The sequence below is a fragment of the Melospiza georgiana genome, chromosome 1 (assembly GCF_028018845.1).
Source record: "Melospiza georgiana isolate bMelGeo1 chromosome 1, bMelGeo1.pri, whole genome shotgun sequence".
Classification (NCBI taxonomy): Eukaryota; Metazoa; Chordata; class Aves; order Passeriformes; family Passerellidae; genus Melospiza; species Melospiza georgiana.
In genome coordinates, this window is record NC_080430.1 from 128,630,251 (window position 1) to 128,652,868 (window position 22,618).

Sequence of the window (22,618 nt, forward strand, 5' to 3'; positions counted from 1 at the left end):
GAGGAAGGGAGCAAAAGCATGAAAAGTCATTACTACTTACCTCAAAATCTGGAGAAAAAGTGAACATAAAGGTCTCCCCAGTGCCATAAAAGCCATCGCTCACTTTAAATGGTTCAGATGCTAGTGCACCAAAAACCTGTAGCAAAAATACATCAGAGCAAGAAAAACTTCAGAGAAACAACACAGAATCCAAGACCCTCTAATGATAGTAGCTGATAAATCAGGTTGTAAATAATGTAATTTCAAAATTCACTCTCTGAATTTCACTGCACCATGGTTCTGAATGCACTGAGAGATTGTCTTTGCCATGTAAACTTGAAAAAGCAGGATAGATGAGACACTTTTTCCTTTTTGTTATTTCAAGCATCTGGGTCAACAGACTAGACTTCAGAAATCTGGCTGTTAACTTTTCTTTGTCAAACATTTTGTGACCTTAGACTGTACTTAGTGTGTGCAGATAAGTGAACTTATATAGAGCATTTTTAGCATAAAAAAATCCATACTGAATTCAAATTTAGTTTCATCAATAAATACAACAAAATGGGCTGCTGAAATACATAATCCATATTTAAATATCTACATGCCTATTTTCCAGCAATAGGAACCCTTGAAATTATTGCTTAGTCCTCAAACTATTTGAGTCTCTGTATCCTAACTTCTTTTAAGGGCTCTAGTCATTTTTGGAATAACTGCAGTTCTGGTAGCTAAGCTACATTCAGGTAGCTGTGACATACCTTACTTCAGATAAATATCCTTAGGGCTGATACCACATCTAGTAAATAAATGTAAGTAAAAAAGATAAAAGTAAATCTAAGTTTTCATTCACAACAGATATTCCTTGAGAGGAATTAACCTTCAGCTAAAGTATCAAACAGAGCTTTGTCAAACTTAAACTATCTCAGTTCAGCCTCTAGACAGGTGTAAATTTAACACAACACTTATACTAGTGTTTATATTGGATCCTCTCAAAGATGTTATCTGTGTATCCAGTAAAACACAAAACTAGTCCATTCTAACCATGTAGAAGACCTTACGTATTTTACTTAAGAGACTCTGAAGCTTTATTTCTAATTATGGAATACATTTAGCTGTCAAGAATCTCAGACAGTCTCCCTACTCAACGAAGGACTGATTTTGAAACTATTAGGTTGACTCAGTTTTGTCCAGTTGAGCTTTGAGTCCCCTCAGGAATCAGGATTTGACAATCTCTCTGTGTTCTATATACATAGACCCTTGAAAGACCACCTCTTTGCTATAAGCAACAATAAAAGAATAAGGTTTTACAGAAAAAGTGCAATTTGCTTCCCAACAGTTACTCTAGTTCTTGAGAAGGGATATCCCTAGGATTTTTCCATGAGATCTGATTTTTGTGGCTAGTTGTTAGGGTGGATAACTAGAATTCCCATGTCCTAGGTTCAATCAGTCTCACCTGCAGTGCATACAATCTGAAGAATGATTTTTTATAAAACTAGACAGTCCTTGAAGTGGTTAACTGCATTAATCCCATTTCTAGACCACCACTTATTTAGTGACTCATGCTCAGGAACCAGGTACCAATTTCTTTTTAAAGGCTCTCAGGGTTCACTAACAGAAGCACATACCAGTAGACAGACAATCCATAACAATTGTAACAATGCAACTATAGATTTCATGGACATCTTTATTAAAGAACTTCCTAGAATTGACTGGAGCAGGCAATTTAGGTTCCTTTAGATTCCAAATTCCAACTAGGCATTGCTCAACTTTTACACAATTAAAGTTTGTAAAAGTTCAATGGTTTTGCCTTTTTTTTTTTTTTTTTTGTTTGTTTGGGTTTTTTTTTTGAACAGCCATTTACATAAAATTATTAATTGATCTGAAAAAGAAAGCAAGATTGGAAAAGATTTTTGAATAAAAAATTCAGTAGCATGAGGCTTAGCAGCCTTTAATGGAACATTAGGAAGAGTTACAAGGTACACTTGCTCCTTACTCAACCTATTATCAACATAATAAAAAAGCATTCTTCATAAACATGGACACCAAAGAAATATATCTGGAGAACCTGGGGAAGCAGCCCAGGAAAGAAATTCATTCTAGTTTAAAAGAAAAGTGCCTCAACCAAGGATATGACAATTCCAGCATCTTTCATAAACAATGAAGATCCAAAGGGAGCAGAACAACTAACACAAATGAGGACTGAGCAGGTATGCTCAGCAAATGCAAAGATACTATCTGGGCATAATTCTGTCATTTTTCAAAATGGCTGAATCTCATTTAGGATCTTCTCTGAACTAGAATCTTAGAAAACAGGCAAATGATCTCAGAATGAATAAGGTATGAATAACCATCTGGTCTCTTAAAACACATTTTTGGAGGGCATATACAGTATTTATCTTAGCATACTGCTAGTGAACTACGCCTGGACACATTCTCCTATAAAGTACTTAAGAGGTTTTTTTCAGTCATGGAAAGCAGTTTTAAAGAGCAATGTGCCAGGAAGATACAAGACATTAAAAATAAATTAACCTCTTTCAAAAAAATCAATAGCTCCACAAATAAAATTAATTACCCAGACTAATTATCAAAGAGCATAGTTAGTTAGTATTGTCTGATGTTTCATGATTGTAGACCCTTGCATGAAGAGGAGAAAGGGTCTGTGCTTAATTTCCATATTTTTGAACAGAAAAATAGTGTAAATTAATTTTCTGCTGTCAAATGCAGACATTTTAAATTAATAACACGAGACAGAGCTACTGAAAACACCACTCCCACTACACTGGTGAAGGGCTGAACGAGCATGTAAAACTCTTCCGAACCACTCCTTCTACATATGCTGCTCACTGAATAGACATGGATTTCCCCCACTCTCATGTGGAGTTCAGTGACTACTTGATTCAGAATTCTAAGGCATGCTTTCATACATATTCCTAGGTATAACGCTGTAAGCTGAAATTCAGCAAGGTTTGTTTCACAAACAAAAAAAAATGAACTATGAACTCCATGTTTTGATAGGGCAATCATGACACTTTCTGAACATTCAAGCCAAGATGCTCATACACAGAAAGTGACATGAATTCCTTCAGCAACAGACAATACTACATAGTGGTGACAAGACAGCCCCACCAGAAAAAGGACAGTTTTTCTGGGACAGATCAGGTACTAGGAAGCAGGTATATCTTACTAATTTATCCTGAGAAGCTAATAAATGAATTAGAGAAGTCATCAAAGTATATTTATGAGACTGATGAGTCTGCTGAGACATCTCAGGTCTATTCAATTGTTTTTGTCTTCAAGATCAAAAGGTAAATGAAGAAAATATTTTTAAAGAACTTCTGGGAAAGAGTCCACTACTAGCAGAGAGTTAGAAGGGAGTTTTCTTTTTAAGGGACTCCTGGGGTAGGAAACAATGAAAAAATCAGGTTGTGACTTGGATAAGAAAAGGTACCCTTCATTTACTGTTTTCATATCCCCTGAATGAAACTATGCTTCCTGAGAATAAAAACTGTGGTTACCAAACTGGGAGACGTAAGTGAACTGAATGCTACAGATGTTATAGAGGTTCTGTCAATTTTTCATGACAGCAGTAACGTGCTTCCACAAGCAAACACAGAAGTCGCAGAAAAAGAATCAAGAAGTTTCATACTGCCTGCAGTGTTCGCTTGTCACGAGATTCTTCAAGAGAGGATGTTTGCTATTCAAATGGTGAGATGTGAGCCACTTCCTGAAGTTCATAACCCAGTCAAAAGAAAACAGAGTACAACTACAAAGACTCAAAGAACAAGTTAATAATGTAACAAAGGTAGTACAGCTCTTAAAAGATGTTAGCTGCAGCCACAGAATATACCAAAAAACACCGGCCACAGCTAACAGCATTCCAACAAGACCTTCCAGCATCAGAAAGTTTTAGAGAGTGTATTTCTAATACGTTAAGTGCATTAAAAAAATTAAAATTAAATTAATTAATTGGATATTACCAGACTCTTACATTACAACAGCTAACTTATATAATTAAAGTATTTCCTAGACATGTAGTATGTTAGAGGACTGCTTAAGAGTAAAACACATTTCTAAAGAGAAAATTTGCTTGATGTACAACATTTTAACTTGCTTAATACACATAATTTTATCTCCCATGATGTATTGAAGCACAAACTATTCCTTTATACTTCTCAAATATTTTTCTTGTTGGGTCCCCTACTGCCACACAAGTATTTTCCTACCTGTCCATCACTGTCTTTGATAACCAACAGCACAGGTGTGTCTAACCCCATCATTGTCCGATACAAGGTCTTCAAGCTCATGCCATGCTTTGCAGTACTGTAGACAAGAGTCCATGGATAGCCAATAGTCCGTGGTGGAAGAGACTTTGTGAGCTATTAACAAGAAAATGACAACCCTTTATTTAATATATGTTTTATATTTAAGAATGTATTACGCGTAAATGAAAGCAGATTACATTCTGCTCAACCATTTTTACATGGCCTTAAAAGCTAAGAACTAAACCTGAAGTTTCCCATGTGTATTTTCTACTTTTGGTCACTCAAGCAGGTTTCTTTTCCTACCTCTACTAGTGACCTGCAGAAGAATGATTTATCAACTAAAGAACATGTATTTGTTATCCATATAATTATTCTTGCAAAACATATTACATGTCCCACTAATATCTTAATATTGAGTAAGTAGATCATTCAAGTCAGCAGGTAACAAGCTGAAGGGTAAATGCTGCTTGTTGCCCTGTTCTTCTGCTTTTTAATCCAAAACTTCAATTAACACATTTGTAATGAAAACACTTTGGACTGGATAGCAAGAACTGCTGTGTTTTCACTGACGTTTTCAAGAAAGAATGGAAGTAGGGCAAAGACAGACAAGAGTCTCTCTGAATACATGGCGTATTCAAAGTTAGGATTTAAAAAAAACAGTATTTTAGCTATGAATCGTGCTCTGCTTCAACACTTAGACACAGACATGTCTATGGTGCCAGATGGGATCCACCCCAGGAAACAGACAGAGCTGGCAGATATGCTCACTGAGCCACTTCCCACCAATTACCAGTATTCCAGGATAAGTGGGGATGTCCTGGTTAGCAAACATGTGTCCATTTACAAGATGGGCTGTAGGAAGGACCCCAGGCAGTACAGACCTGTCAGTCTGTCCTCAGGGCCTGGGAAGGTCACCTTGAGTGCCATTACACAGCACATTCAGGAAAACTGGGGGATCAGGCCCAGCCAGGGTGGGTTCATAAGAACTTAGGACTTGGCAAATGTGATTTTCCTCTATGACAAGGTGACCTGCTTGCTGGATGAGGCTGCGAACATTGTCCACCTGGACTTCAGTAAACCCTTTGACAGCACTTCCACAGCATTCTCCTGGAGAAACTGGCTGCTCATGGCTTGGACAACTGCACTGTTTGCTGGGTAAAAGACTGGCTGGATGATCAGGCCCTGAGAGTGGTAGTGAATGGAATTCAATGCACTTTGTGGCCAGTCACTTGTTGTGTTCCCCAGGGCTCAGTACTGGGGCCAGTCCTGTTTAATGTCTTTACTAATGAACTGGATGAGGGGATGAAGTGCATCCTCAGTGTGTTTGCAGACTGCAGCAAGCTGGGCAAAAGTGTCAATCTGCTGGAAGGGTACATGGGCTCTGCAGATGGATCTGGACAGGCTGGACTGATGGGCCACGGCCAACAGAATGAGGTTCAATAAGGCTAAGTGCCAGGTCCTGCAAAAGTCCCTGCAGCACTACAGGCTGGGAGAAGAGCAGCTGGAAAGAGGAAAAGCACCTAAAGGTGCTGCTTGGCAGACAGCTGTGCATGAGACAGCAGGAGGCCAAGAATGGAATCATGACTTGCCCCCCTGAACTGAGCACTGGTGAGGCCACACCTTGAGTACGGTGTGCTGTTCTGGGCCCCTCACTAGAAGAAAAACATTGAAATGCTGGTGTGTGTCCAAAGAAGCGCAGTGAAGCTGGTGAAGGGTCTGGAGAGGACTGAGGGAGCTGGAATTGTTAAGCCTGAGGAAAAGGAGGCTCAGAGGGACCTCCATCACTCTACAACTACCTGAGAAGTAGGTTGCAACAGTCAGTCTTTTCTCCCAAAACAGGACAGGAGAAAAAATCCTCAAGTTGAGCCACTGGAAGCCAGGATTGGATATTGAACAAAAGTTCTTCAGTGAAAGGGCTGTCAAGCATTGGAACAGGGTACCTAGGGAAGTGGCTGAGGTACCATCTCTGTTGAAATATTTAAAGGAGGTGTAAGCCATGGCACTTAGAGAAAGGGTTTAGTGGTGGACTTGGTAATGCTGAGGTAACAGCTGGACTCAGTGGTCTTAGCCGCCTTTTCTAATACACAGCTTATTTTCTTCTATTTAATATCACACAAGGTCTTCTTACTGGTGTGTTTTATACTACAGTTATGGCATTAATGTGCAAGAGTAAAAAATGATATATCTAAGTCCATACCTTTTCAATTTGTTCTGGCTGTAGTAATTCACTTGGATCACTAAGATTTGGTCGGAATGCTTCAGGCTCCAGGTCTGTTTTGATACTTGTTGCCTGTTGTGAATTGGTATCTTCTCTTGTTGTTATCTACAAAAAGAATAGCAAGAAAATAAGTATATGCCATCCTACTAGCAGACAAGATAAAACTTCACAGGTTTAAAATCATGCAGTTATCAATTATGCAAGTCATTCCAAAGTTTAGAAATCCAACAGATTTTATCTGATCGAGATTTTCAATGTTTCCAGTAGCAAACTGGTACACAACTATATTACAATAACTTACATGGACACCTACTGAGAAGAAGGCTACGGTTTTATGCTAAAACAACAAACAGTTCTCATACACAGCTGAAGAGCTTCAAATGCTTTTCAGATTATACCTTCAAAAGTTCTTGCATTTTAATACTGACATAGCATTCTAAGTGTAATTAAAAAAAGAACAGAAAGGAAAGGAATTAAAACTTCAACACGGACATTCCTTAGTAGCTTCTGACTCACTACTCTTTTAGAGTACTTAAGAAATTTTTCAGATATGTAGTAGACTCTGGGAAGACTGCTGCCATATATTTTGAGCAAACCATTTGAATGGAGCCTTAGGAATAGTGCTGCTCCATAAGATGATCTGCTGGAGTACTTATGGGAATCAAAGAAGAAAGAATTGAGATGGTGGGGTGGGAAAGCAGCAATAATACTTAAGTTGCTTAGTGAGCACTGAGGTCTGGCAAAGACACACTATCCAGGGTCCTGCAGTAATTTAAAATACCTGACCTACATATCTACCCTACTGAGTGGAGATGGCAGAGGCCACAAAATTCCTCATCAGGCATAGCTCACAACAGCTTCTTACTCCAGTCAACACACTGGCACTTCCAAGTTCAAGTGCCATGTCTCAACAACTAGAATAGCTGTGATCCAAACAGATTTCCACCTATAAATTCAGCTGCAGGGATATTTAAAACTTTCTAGGAACAGTGCAATTTGACAGAGGAGTAGGACAAAGTGAGGAAGTTAGTAAGATAAGTCACTGCAGCAAGACTTACTAAAATGTTGAGAGAAAAAAAGAAATCTTAACAAGATTAAGTGCATCTGACAAATTTATTGGCCTAAACCAAGTTTCACTGAAAGCCAGACTATCCAAATTAAATCCTGAATCCTGAAAATTTCAAGAAAATAAGTGCCAAATCCAGTTTGTCACATCCCTCATACTTTAAACATACAGGACACGACTGCAATATTTCACAGTATCACCGTGGTAAACTTTGCTAGCTTTTTGTGAACTTCCTTAGTTAATTAAAAAAGGCAAATCAAAGAAAACTCTGAAATACAGACAGGAATATTTAAACAAATACAGCCACCTGAGCCAAAAAAAAGGACAACCCTTTAATCTCCCAAAAAATTACAAAAAAAGTTCTTATCACAAACCCTTGTTATTTAAAAATCGGACTATAAAGTCAATGTATCAAAGTATATTAGTACAGTAACTCAATTACAGTATTAATTGCAAACACGAGAAAAGTTGTGCTTAAACTGAGTATCAAGCAAGAAAAAAGCTGAAGCTTTCCTTCTTTCAATGGAAAGTAACAAGAATTTCCAACATAGACTACGAAGTAATTTCCATATCACAACAAAAAATGCAGTTATCCATGACAGTACACATACAAAAAGATGATCTGCATGCTGCTTTATAGAGGGCTATCTCAAAAATGTTATTTCATATTCCAAGTATTTTCCACTTTAAATGCCTATCATTCATCATATTACTGCTTCAGCTCCCAAGAAGTTCAGCATTGTCTAACTGTAGAGCAGAGAGCTTTTTTCCCCTTGTCATTCTTTAATCTTCATTAAAGAACACCATGCAAAACATGAATAATTTAGATTCAAGTGGTGTGGCAAACAGTTTTTTGGTTAAGAGTTTTTGGTGATTGGTGTATTTTTTTGATGGATTTTTTTTTCTTTTTTTATTATCATTAAAGCAGTTTCCTTCTAGGAAGAACACGGCTTTGTAGAAGCAGCCAAAGAGTGTCTGTTCAAAAGAATCTGGGAGAAAGCACTCTAACTTCAACATTTGTAGATTTATTTCCTACCAAAGTTGGATAGAGCAGACTGAGCTATAGTCAGATTTCAGGGGCTTCCATGATTGATAAATGTCACACAGGCTACACCACATTTGAGAGCACGATTCTCAAATGGCCTGAGAGCAGAGTTTATAGGCTACAGCCCATCACATCAGATTTTTCTAGTCAGCCTAAACCATGAGTCTGGACATATCAGGTGAAAGGTATTTGGAAAGAGCTCCTACAGTTGCACAACATTAATACAGGGATTCTCCACCACCACTGGCCAAATCCAGAATAGTTCTGTTCTCAAGTGAGAATAATTTTTTTTTTGCAAGATTTTTGATTTTCCTCTAACAGTGCAGCTTTTGGATTCAAGGTTCATGCTCATTATTGATCTATGTAACTGTACTACTTACAAAACATTTTAAAGCAATTAATTTTGGATTATTAAACAAACACAAATATCAGAGCTAAGAAAATGTTTGCTTACTAATATGTAAAAAAAGCCAAGATCAAAGAAATAAAAAAATACAGAAGAAAAATTTTACATTTTCAGCAGCCAAGTACTAGAGAAAAACAAAATACTCAATGCTTCTAAGGAAATCTAAGCTATGCTTTCCATCAGTAAGGCATGTATAATGTGAACAGCAGCTAACAATTTTATAACTCTCAAAAAACTATGGAACACCTAAAGAGAATGCAACTACCAGTTTCAATCCATAGCCATAGACGTTCAAAAATCCAAAGTGATTTCGAAGTAGTGGTTGTGTGTATGTGTATGACCTTTGCCATGTTGAACTGCCTCAGTTACCTGCTTTTATAATGGGAAAAATACTTACCTATTTCACAGAAGTTGTGAAGCTTCATACTTGCCGTATACTGTGAGATTCTTGATGAAAGATTCCTATATAAAATTAAGCACCCATGCAACAAGGTTTTGATTCTTCACCTGTTTTGCATTCTTTTTAGGGAAGCTTCTAACACAACACACCAGTCTAAAGTAGAAGTTAAAACACAACACTGCAAGTCAAGTAGCACTGAAAACAAGTTTTCGAATTCTAACAGAAAATTCCAGTGTGAAAAAGGTGGAAGTAGTAATTCCATCATAAAATTACTGATTCCATCATAGAATTGCACAATTAAATACATCAAAAACAAAGGAATTTTCTGCTGGATCCTTGTAGTGCTGTAGACAAGACAAACCCACTGAGTGCAGGAATTGCCCTGATCCAAGACACTACAAAGAAAGATGTTTTAGTATCTGGAGATGGGGTTTAAACTACTGAAGAGGGCACCTGGAGACGTCTGCAGAGTGTGCGCAGTTCTTCGCTATTTAGAGCATCGATCCTGCGGTGATACTCAGCCACTGACACTACCTGAATATGGAGACAGGAAGACAATAATTCCACTGACAGTTGAAGAAAAGTAAAAAGGTATGAAAGAAAAAACTGGAGGAGAGTAATGAAGGGAAAGTGTGCAATGACAACAAACAAACAAGAAGGGCCAAAAGATGTTTGTTTCTGCAAGGATAATGCACATGTAGGTGATTTTAGACATATGAGTAAACACAGCAAGATTACAAAATAAAAACTAAGGGCACTAGCAGTCAGATATCTCACTGATCTAGGATGAATAAAGAACTGATTGAGTACATAAAGTTTCCAGTATCAGGATGCTAAATGAAAGTCAATCTGAGTTACATGCCTTAACCCAAACTCTTCAGCCCAAGGTCCTCTCAAACATTCTTTACACTCAGATTAATGAACCTTGTGAACCTGGTTTGCTTTCCTAGAAGAAGACTAGAAGCAAATCTCAGGCTCCTCAGTAAGCTCTAACTCTTGTGTCTACCAGTGAAGATAAAGACAATGTAGCAAGAATACAGTTTAATAACATCCCAATACCACCCGACAATTTCTTTATCCGGGACTTTCTATTCCCCTCCAAAGCTTCCGGAGTTGCTCATCTGTCAACACATTCACTTCAAATGGCATCTCCACTTTGGCAGGAGGTGTACAGCCAGAAAGTCTTTAGTCAGAAAGCTCTAGAACATGCTGCTCAGGTGCAACAAGCTGGCTAAAGGACTACAACAGTAATTTTGATGTAACTAGAGCAAATAATGTGATTTTGAGAACAACTCAAAATCATCATTGGTATGAAAGCATCTTTTAACAGCTGGTGAAGAGATTAAATGGATGTCCCATGTAGTAAGAGCATATTAAAAACTTCTAGAGCCTACCACAGTGCAAAGGAAGACAACCACAAGTCCAGCAGCTCCCCATCTACCTGTCCCTACTACAAGGAGTTTGGCCAGATACTCGCCACTGTCCTGAGTACAGAGCCCACAGTCATGCATGACTGGCTCTTGAGCAGCGATGGTTCACTCTACCCCATGCAACTGCAAGGCAAGGAAAAAGGAATACTTGTGACATCCAGCTTTAGTAGTGAATAATCTGTCATTACTAGCACTCAATTTATCTCCATTATTTTTCTACTATCTCAAAACAGATAACAAATATTGTTGTAAATTGTACTGGCTTGTGCATTCTCAGAGTCAAATAGCTATATGTAAAGCTTTAGCAATATTCCACTCAAACATGTGACAGTGTAGTTTTATCCTTTTATTTGCTCTGACACTTCATTGCAAATTTACACTATTTACACCAGCAACTTATGAAGATAACCCTGAAAGCAGTAATGTGAGAACCCTTTAGCCTTACTGCTTCTTTAAGCTACACCCTACCATGTGTGAGGCAATCGGTAACTTACAATTGGCTGTAAATGTGTGGTTACTCAAGGAGATTCTTGAGAAAAAAATTCTCAAAATCTCTGACACCATTATACAGTTGTTGTTTCACATAGTGGAAATGTAGACAGTTTTATGGGCACTGCCATCTTGCCTTCAACCTCTCAAATGCATACTTGTCATCATCTTGCATCTGTGAATTGCTTATCAGCTTTTTAACTCAGAGATTGACCTTTTCATATGCCATGGAGATGCCTTATTTTTCTTGCTTGAGAGAAACATGAATACCTATTCATGTGTGTACAATATAATAGCTTCTTGGCATGCTGAATCTGTTGCACACTGTCACATTCCATTTGTTTTGAGAACAAAAACCTGCATAATGGCAGACCACTGGTATGCAATGACAAACATCATAAATAGCATGGCACAGAATGTCAAACTAGCCACTGGAAAATTAAAGGAAAAGAACCCACACTCTCAAACTCAGAGCTTATTTTAAGTATAGATTCCATACTAAGTATGCAGTTCATACTAAGTTCTGCAAATAAACCATGAGACACTGTCTCAAGTTTATCCACTCTGAGCTAGGCTTCAAATGATTATGTTAAGATACTTCAACCTCTCAGATGCAGCACCTGGCCTTCTATAAAATGCCTGTGGTTTAGGCCAACATGCTTTATTCTTGCTTTTCAGTGGACAAAACTACATACTTCTTGATCAAATGAGCTACAGGATCTTAAAGTCACATATGTCTAAGCTTACTAGCAACTGCCTTCAACTTCATTCAGGAATTGAGATATATCTTGCAAACAGACAGCATTTTGTTGCTGCCAGGCTCAAGAGCACTGCTTTGAAATGTTAGTAGTAACATTAGAAGTTTATTGTTCCTTATAACCTGGTTTAATTAATAAACTGCTTATGCTATTTCCTCTTCCGTCAAGATTTCCTCGTGTTCCTTCCTTGTAGTCCTATAATCTTCTAGTCTACTTCACCAAGCTAAATAAACCAGTGTTTTCTTCTGTCTCCTGCCCCACTCCCTGCCCCTCATCAGCTGTCTTCCTATCATTCCAGGACCTACTTCTACCTCATTCTACTTTGAACACAGAACGTAGTCTTTCATACCATTGAGAAATACCTAGAAAGCAAGACATTTCATTAATAGGACGTAGATGCAGATCCATATTCATCACACTGGACTGTAGTTTTCAGTACAAAATACTCCTTTGTGATAAAACTCTTCCATTAAAATAATTAGTTTAAGGTCTACCTATATGACTTTGCTATGTGCTTTATTTACTATGCTCTCTTTACTATGCCATCTCAGCATCCAGTTTCCTGGATAATCAAGGCTAATTTTTGAGGATCAGCAAATGTTCCTGAAGGGTACTTTGCTCTCTCTCTAGTTTTTCTGCTTTAAAAAGAATGTGGGAGAAGAGAAAAACCACTGAACTCTTATGGGTAATCTGGGCACTGGTCACAATAGAGCAAAACAAGTAACATGTATAGCCTGAATTGTTAGTGCACTTCAGGGCAAAAAGGGCTCTGAAACTGTCTGTTGCAGATGATACAGCACTGGGAAGAGCTGCTGACTCCCTTAAAGAGATGGATGCCCTACAGAGAGACCTCAGCAAATCACTAGACTGGGCAATCACCAACCACATGCAGTTCAACAAGGGACAGTGCTGAATTCTACTCCCGGGATGCAGCAACCCTGGATTATGTACAGACTGGGGAATGAGATGCTGGAAAGCAGTGCCATGGAAAGGGACTTGGGGTCCTGGTCAATGGCAAGATGAACATGAGCCAGCAGTGCCCTGGCAGCCAGAAGGGCCAAGAGTGTCCTGGGGGCATCAGGCACAGCATCACCAGCCAGGCAAGGGAGGGGATTGTCCTGCTCTGCTCTGGGCAGCCTCACCTCGAGTGCTGGGGGCAGTTTTGGGTGCCACAAGAAAAGACAAATAGAAAACTATCAGAGAGTGTCCAAAGGAGGGCAACAAAGATGATGAAAGGCCTTGAGGGGAAACTCTATGAAGAGAGGCTGAGGTCACTTGGTCTGTTCAGCCAGGAGACTTTGCTGCAGTTACAACTTCCTCATGAGGGGAAGAAGAGGGGCAGGCACAGATTCCTGCTTTGTGGTGAGCAGCAACAGGACCCAAGGGAATGTCCTGAAGCTGTATCAGGACATCAGTTTGGAAAAAGGTAGATATCAGAAGGTGGCTGGGCACTGGAACAGGTTCCTCAGGGAACTGGTCACAGCACCAGCCTGACAGAGTTCAAGAAGTGTTTGGACAGTGCTCTTGGGTACGTGGTGTGAATTTTGGGGACAGTGATGTGCAGGGCCAGGAGTTGGAGTGGATAATCCTTGTGGGTCCTTTCCAACTCAGCTTACTTTGTGATTCTGTGATTCCAAGTTTGAAAAGACATGGAATATATCCTTAGAGATCTAATACTACCTGCTGTATTCATATTGGCAGCATCGGTGAAAAAATACAGGATTAATTGTATGACTCGTAGCATGACTCTTTAACCTTTTTAACCTCTCCACACTATGTATATGTGAGTTAACCACTTAGCAAAACACCCAGCAGTTTTAATATTTAATGCAATAAGTTGAGGGTTTGCATACTAATGATTTAAACAATCAATAAGCCCAGGATTCTCCTTCTGGAGAAACTCATGTTTCTAAACTTTGTTTTTCTGAAAATATCTCAAAAGTACCTAACTTGACAAGCTACGCTTGCCACTTGCAGTGAAAGAAACGAAAGACAAAATTCCAAATATGGAACATTTCTTGTCCTTCAACAACACACATGAAAGTGCAGTTAAACTTTTTTTAATGTTTGATCAACCCCTTCAGCCCCTGGTCATACCATCCTGCTAACTGGCAGATGTAAAAAAAGCTTTTTACACCAGCGAGGGTTTCCTCAGTTTAACAAAGCCACAAGTGACACCCCCCGCTGCCCCCCCATGCCTGTTTGCTAACAGGGAGCAGCTTTCATTGCTGCCCTCAAAACAAACACAGCTCAACGTTCAGAGCTAACAAGTAGCTGAAACTGTCTCCAACAAGAATGGGAGGGTCTTATCAGAGCTGAACGGTGCTTCTGGAAGTAAGAACAGATAAAGCTTAACGGAATAAACAGCTCTGAAACGTAGGTTATCTATAACCTTGTTACCAACTCAGAATATGAAATAAAAAAAAAAAAGTATTAAGAAAGAACACAAGCTGAACAATTTCACTTTCAATCTTAATACATAATACTGAATCTTAATACATAGTTGTAAACTTGGCTGAACTGTAAACTTCATAAACATTAATTCTTGTGATTCAAAAATATTTCAGGATATTTAATTGAAGAAAAAAAACCCCAATGTAGTTTTATTAGGCCACTTACAAAGTTACTTTAGAATACCTTCCAATAAAAAGGTGCCTATGCAAACTGAACGCTGTTCTGAATATTTTAAGAGAAAACACTAACTTTATTTTTCTGACAAATTTAGTTTCCTTCCATAAATATTAGACTGCTGGAGAGAAGACAATATTGAAGAAGCACTCTGCGCCATCATACCAAATATGATTATTTGGGATATTTTGATTACATCACAAAAATGCTTTAATTCATGGGTCATACTGCACCAGATAAACAGATGTAAGGTATCATTTGAAGAAAACCCAAACCTTAAGACTAATTTAATTTGATTAATTTTTAAAGCATGTGGCTGCAAAGCTATTAATTTTCTGTTTTGTGTGGTATTCAGTCAATTCAACTCCCTGTCACTCTGCTGGTGACAAAGAAGGGAAGGGATGACAGCTGGGCATTTTATGCAGAGAAGGACCATAGAACGACAGCAGTTCCCTGGTTTGGCTGTCACCATGGTTCTTTCTCTCAGTATTTTAAAAGCTGTCCCTCTTCAAACTGTTGTGCACACTGGGGTGTTTTCCAGAGCAGGCAGAGAAATGCTGAGTAGGTCACATGACAGCAGCATTCTCCCTATGACCAGTATTGTCCCAGTTAAATATCTGCCTCAAAGTGCTCTGAGCCCACAGCAACTGTACCAGTAATTAACATATACTGAAGATAAACTGAACTATCTGCAATAACCAGAATAAATGAACTTGAAAAGAATGCAATCAAAGCCTGAAGCACACAAAGTGTTACATCAAGCCTGTAGACCTTAATAACAAGCTATTTTTTTCAAGATGGGAGAAAACACTCATATGAGAGATATGATAATGCCAGCAAGATAACTAAATTTAGCATGTGAAACATTAAACAGTTTAGGAGGTTTGTGCAAAGAACTAAGAATTAGATTTAAGAAAATTACTTTCTTAAAGAGGCAGGCCACACAACTTTACTCTTTTTGGCGTAATAAAAAAAGATCTGTAGCAACACGATCAGTAAAATCCAGCTCCCTTGCAAAACTGCTTAAGGGAGTTCCAGCATTTGCAAACAGAGAAACCAGAGGTTCAGCTGCTGAAACCACAGCACCTGGTGCTTGAGCATAAGCTGCCATTACAGGAGAAGGCAGACTGAGCAAGGTTACATCTCAGCTCTGATACTGCCCTGCAAAGACCCTCTCAGGTATGACAAGAAAGCATTACACAGGCTTAAAATTAACTGAATCACAGCCCAGCATGAAAATATTTGTCTCCTGCTTTAAGCAGAAAAAAGTCAATTAAGGACCAACTTCAGATTCCACAGACCTTTAAAGCCATACAAGAAAAATATAAGTCTTTACCACTCATTTACTTTCTTTTAACTTATAAACAACCTTTTCAAAAACTCCTCTGCTATTCTACCTCAACTATGTTTAGGTATTTAATAATTATTAAATATCAGATTATGAATTTTATTATTATTAAATATTTCATAATTATTAAAAATGCAAACAATGCAACACCCAAAAATTCAAAGGAAGAACTATAATAATGGCATAGTTCAGGTTGGAACAGATCTTACAGATCATACAGCTCCAACCCCCCCCGCCCCCAGTCATGGGCAGGGAACCTTCCACTGTACCAGGTTACTCAAAGCCCCATGCAGCCTGTCACTGAACACTTCCAGGGATGAGAATTCCACAAATCCTCTTGAGAAATCTAGTGCCTCACCACCCTCATAGAGAAGAATTTCTTCATAGTATCTAATCTAGACCTTTCCTCCTTCAGATTAAGGCCATTCCCCTTTGTCCTATCACAACATGCCCTTGGGAAAAGTCCCCCTCCAGCCCTCTTACTAGAGAGCCCCTGTAGGCTTTGCAAGGTGCCATAATAAGGTCTCTCCAGAGCCCTCTCTCCTTCAGGCTGAACAGTCCCAGCTCTCTCAGCCTGTCTCCACAGCAGAGGTGTCCAGGTGACACCAAAACACAGCCCTTGGATCAACCCAGTGGCCCTCCTCCAGACTTGCTCCAAGAGGTGTGCATGAGACCATGCACTCATGGCAAAAGCACTAACATGATGCATAACCCCCCAAATTAACTAGAACAACAGGTACAGCAAATATCTGTCAAGCAAAGATTCTGGGCTAAATGACCTCTATAAGAAAGTACTGGATTTCACTCTGCATTTTTATTACTAAAAATATATAATTAATTCACTCAATTACTCTAAAAACTTAATATGGAAAACTGATTTTAAAAATATTTCAGTAGTATTACTGAATTGATGCAACCGTGCATTCTGACATCTACAGAGAAGTACTAAATTCTCATCTTTCACATGCAAGCCCTATTATTATACCTTCCTAATTGTCAAAGAAATGCAGGCATTAGCTTAACAAAATAAAGTTAAGCAATAACTCAAAATAGCAGAAGTTGTGCAGGTGTCAAACAATTCAAGCTACTAAAACCAGCATTTTAATTCTCTTTGCGCGCTAATAACTTGAGAATATAAAAGCCAAGATCAGTTTTCATTGGTTTTGTCCCCTTTGGCTATACTGCCTATCCAAGCTGTGCAAAGCACAGACAAGCATGCCCAAACATGGCAATCCACCTTTTGTTCCCCTGCATTGTGTGATGCCTTTTGTCTGAAATGCTTTAACAGGAAGAACCATTGCCTGCATTTTTGACATTCTAGAAACTTATTGGCATCTCTTGTATTGCCACAAAATAAAGAGACACAGTAAATATCAAACATTTACTAAAACATGGGAAGCTGACATTACTAGCTTTTTTAGGGAGGAGCATAATACACCAATAAGTCACCAAAATTTTGATTTCTTACCCTGGGAAAGTACCAAATCTTTTCAAATGCACAGCTCGAATTAATAGTATCATCAGGAAAGTAACAAAGGCCTTTCTGTTAAATAATCTAGGGCAACTTAGTTACTTCAAGCTAGCATTTCTGTTTTATTGTATCACTTAATTTAGCCCAGTAACTGTTACTTCATGTCAGATGAGACTTCATCCAAATTCAAAACAACCAATAATGAGAGATTCAGTCAGAAACCTGTACACTTTATATGCTGCCAGGCTCCTTAATATTCTTTCCACAGGTCTTGCATAACAGAAATAATTATGCCAATACTCTTTCCTTTCTGTAAAAAGATTACACTTGCACATTAGGTTTATGAACATTCATTGAAGAAAAAACCCAACTTCAAGAATAGAGCTTGTCTTATGGACATAGCAACATCTTAAAAATATCCCCATCTGTAGGTACTTCTGTAACTTTTTCCAATTTGACTTTTTACATGTTAAAATAACCTCTTCTCTACCTCTCCCACAGCAAAGTTATTCTCCTTTATTCTCACAGGGTCTTCTTTAGTTCAAACAGTCCTTAAAAGCTGGTAAGTATTGTTTTTATAACATAGTTAGACTCTGGCTAAAGTGCAGTATTGGTCCTAAGGGAAACAACTATAACAAAGGATACTATTACTTTTTAAAATATCTGTGCAAGTTATATCTATATATCTTTATATCTAGATACATGTTAAAACCACAGTCTTTGTAAACTGAAATTCAGATAGTTTTTACACTGCTACAGGGTATGCTAGAATAACATCTCAATTCATTTGGGCATTACATCTCCTTTCTACTCCACTACCACAGAGGAAAGTTAGAGACTATTACTTCAAAAATCTGTTACTATTTAGGAACACACATTTTATAGAACCATTTGTTACAACAAGTCAATTTCATATTTTGCAAGTATCCTCGGTAAAAATAAATATAAAAAAATACATAAAAGAATAAAAACATGTTAATAAATTAAAAAAAACCAAAACAAATAAACCAAAACCAACTCAACAACACCCTTGAAGTATGCTTCCAAACCCAGTAGATGTAATTCTTAAGAATTAAACTCTCCTGTCATAAACAGAATCTAAATGAAAACTATCTTCCAAATTTACCAGAGTAAAAGCACAGTATATTGTCAAGATCACTACTTCCCTATCCTCAAGCTGTTGTTTTGCAGGTCTCACTGAAAACCTTTTCCTGTAGAATCTACTATGTATTAAACAGTACTACAAAAATTCTGTTTGGGGAAAACAACACTGAAAAATCCCAGTTCCTTTCATATATCTAATAAACTGCAAAGCCAGTGGTTTTGCTTCCCCCCCTTCACTATAAATGTGAGAATGGGACAACTGGGGACTCATGTCCATGAATTTAGACGTATTACCAGACCTTTATATGGTTGACTGACTTCTGAGTAAGTAATGGTAAGTCAGGAAATTTACACTTTATAATTGTATGCCCATGCAAACTCTTGTCCTTGGTACCTAGGCACAAAGCACATATTTTGTGAAAAAATGCATTACTCCAAGGGAAAAGAAAGGGGAGAAAAACACCTTAAAACTGCTGAACTCCTTAATGCTCAAAGTAGTTCCTATTATCTACTTCAAATGAAATATCAGTAATTACATTCTATTTCAAAGATAATGAAAATTTGTGACTTAGCATCCTGTTTACATATTCAAAATTTAAACTTCCAGAAACTGTCTCTGCACCACAACATTTAAAGACCGTAATAACAGACATGAACATACTACACTAAAAATTACCAGAGTGCATTTACGATTAACTGGCTGGTGCTTTCTTCCCTTCTTCCCATACCAGAGACGAGACATTTCCCTTCTAAAAATAAAACGTGACTAAAAAAAAGAAATTAAACAAAACCCAGGGTTGCAGGCTGTTTGAAAGCATTCTCTGTACCTGCTGTGAGCTCCAGGCACAGGCAGAGCCCCACGACACCGTGACAGGAGAGTTTGCTGGACGCTCACATTTGACTGACAAGGCAGGCAGCAAATGAGCGAGGGTGCAGCAGGGGATGTATCGCAAATGATGACGATACACGAGGAGGAAGGCTTCCTGTGCTCAAGCGTGGTTGCAGAGCACTAGTTTGTTAAAAGGCCAAAGTATTTAAAGACACAGAGCTGAATTGCTCATACACAATATTGAAGAACACAAAAATAATCCCCCAAGAACTGCTTGCAATATTTGGTTATAGGGCAATTGCTCATAAACAATTTCTAATGGTAAAGTGCTTGCATTCAATATTAAATTAATAGTTTGTCTTCTTTTTGCTGACAACCTTACATAAACCCTGTAAGTAATTTCTGAGCGTCCAGAAGCAGTTAGAAGAGAGGTCAGTGAAGATTTAGAGTACTTTTAAAAAGGGGGTTTTAAAGCATTTGGAAACTGCTAGCCTTGCAGCCTTTTCAGTTTGTAAGCTACAAGAAGAAAATGAATCCTTTTGTCTGTAAACTAAATTTGTTGCATGGGTTAAATGCTAGTCCCAGCATGAAAGTATTTTTGGAATCATGATTACTTTTTCCCTTAAGGAAGGATGTTTATTTAAACAGACACGTGCAATACTAAAAAGCATGACAACCCTGCAAGAATCTCCTTGCAGTAGCACTTGCAGTCTTTCTACCCCACAGCCAAAATGAAACATCTCCCTTCCCTCTGCAACATCCCCCAAAACAAACAACAACCACCAAAATAATCTCCACATCATCCATGCTCCAAGTTCTGTGGGAAACTATTAAATAGGCCAGGGCAGCAACAGAACAACATTAAATCATCACTCACTCAGGCTGTTGTGCTGTGATCTAAAAGCCAAGACATCCAAGCAGAGAAAATCAGAACCAAACCTTGTATTTTACTGCAAATTATGTACTGGAACACCTCACCTTGCACTACTGTCTAACATTCAGGCAGATAAAATGTTTTTCTTTTCAGTAAAACCTTTTATGGGAGCTGGCATCTCTAAAAGCAAATTTTTTCTAACTTACCAGAAGTATTAAGGTAGCAAATAAAAACATTGTTATCATTGGAACATTGAAGCTGGGATTTAGGAAATTCAAATATGTAACAATGATTTGACTAAACATATAGTCAAATGCTGTATGATCCCAATAATAAGCCATATGTCTATTTATGTGCTTGAGTTTTTTTGTTGGGTTTAATTTTCAAATAACAAGTGAACTAATACTGAGGGTTAAAACAAGAACAAAAACCAGACACCCTTAAAACTGTTTCAAGTGAGAATTATTATCAAAATAAAAATATAATACAAGCTACAGACATCACCCCCTTCTCTGCCAAGCATGGGAAATCTTAAAGGAATGGAGAACATGCAGCAAAAGTATTTCAAACTTTCGCTGGAAATGAAATCCTTAAGGCTGAAAGCAAAAGTTAGTAATAAAACTAAATCTTCCACAGCCTACTTTATCAGTCATCTGTTCCCTGCCCTTCAAGAAAAAAAAAAATTCCCTAACACAAGCCAACACATTGTTTCTGGGAAGGAAAAACAGAATCTGCATAACTGAATCCTTTTTCATCCTGCAACATTTTATCTTAAACAATTCCAACAATTTGCTTAGAAGTTTAAAGCTTCTCTCTGAATAAAAACAACGTTTCTTATAGCTTCTCAAAAGGATTTTAAAAACGTGCTCAAAAGAAAAGAAAGCAATAAAATTCTGATGTATTTCTTATGCTCCATCCCTCTTAAAAGACAGAGGTTAGCCCAGAAGGATAACAGGACAGGCAGGAAGGGGCATAATTGCTCAGTTTATTTACAACTTGCTGTTGATTCCCACATGAATAAGTGTAAAGTGCAGGAGTAATGAAGTTAGAATGCAGTTGAAATTGAAAAATAAAATATCAGGTACTGGCTTCTAACAAAATTACTACTCTGTCTTCTAGAACAAGTGAGTCTTTGTAAAAATTATTGGAGGTGAAGCTAACATTTAATTACATCTAAGTAAGGTCTGATCCCTTTTCCCTTTACAGGTACAAGAAACACTAAAAGATTACAAAAAGCTATCTCCTGTAGTGTCAATACAACAGGGACTGGCACAACTTCTTAGTTGGCTGAGAAAGTTTCCATAAGAAAGGAAGTCTAACTTGAGAAGTCATCCTTTGTTTCCTGTCAACAGCTTAAGGAAAGGGAGGGTGGAAAAAAAAGGAAGTATTTTTCCATCACAAAGTTTTCCTGAGGATTTTCAAAGGTATGCTGAAAGCCATTAAGAATCTCAAAAGCATAAGCTTTTTAGCTGAATGGCTCTGCTTTAACTCTCAGAGGGACCATCCCAGACCCCTCTATTAGATACAAGAAATAGCCACCAATTAGCCAACTGCACATTCATGACTCCAACTACAGGACAGCTCCAAATCATTAAAACATCTGAATTTCCACTTACAAGTTATAAATAGATTTGAAATAGATAAAGTAGTGACAATAAACACAGCAAAACAAGAAATACTCTGATGCATGAAGTTGAGACAGTGCAATATCATTCAAGTTAATTATAAAATAATGAAATTGCAAAGAATGAAAGTTACCAATCTCTGCAAAGAGCATTGGATTATGTAAATAGACACCAGAGTCCTTTTCTCCAACACAACAAATTAAAAGAAACATTTCTACTATAGCACATGAGTGCTAGAATTGAAGAGACCCATTCTCCAGTAAAAGCACAAAGCCTCTTAGAAATTCTGTGGTAATGCACAGCAACACATGCATAGTGACACATCCAATTTCTTAACTGACAATACATGATGTAAAAACCAAATAACCACCCAGCTTGTATATCCAATTCATTATCATATAGAGACAGCCTTTCCAGAAACATATTGGAAAAAATATTCCTCTTCTGAAGACTGTTAGCATGGTTCATCTTTACACATCCTTTGCAATGTTTCATTCAAGAATCCTACAAGTTTCAGGCTTCCTCTTCTCTCTGCTCATCCAGTATTATCCAGCTTGTCATACAGCATTATGTTCATATCACATTTTAAATGCAAGACACAACAAGCAGATGTTGCACCAGCATCCAAGCACTGCAGTATACTGCAAAGAATGGAAGCAAATTTACAGAAGAAACACAATTATGAATAC

The 22,618-nt window shown here is 37.9% G+C and overlaps 1 protein-coding gene across 12 annotated transcripts in view; it reads right to left on the reverse strand.

Moving 5' to 3' along the window:
- OXR1 (oxidation resistance 1) overlaps window positions 1-22,618 on the reverse strand; it is a 349,896-nt gene that overhangs the window by 3,370 nt on the left and 323,908 nt on the right. For 11 of the 12 annotated variants that reach the window (XM_058018412.1, XM_058018404.1, XM_058018486.1 and 8 more), the window contains 4 exons: window positions 9,827-9,907; window positions 6,436-6,561; window positions 4,200-4,352; window positions 41-136 (listed from right to left, as the gene is read on the reverse strand). In XM_058018412.1, the coding sequence (XP_057874395.1) occupies window positions 41-136; window positions 4,200-4,352; window positions 6,436-6,561; window positions 9,827-9,907 (456 nt within the window). The remainder of the gene's footprint in view (window positions 1-40; window positions 137-4,199; window positions 4,353-6,435; window positions 6,562-9,826; window positions 9,908-22,618) is intronic. The other variant, XM_058018436.1, reaches the window with a different exon arrangement.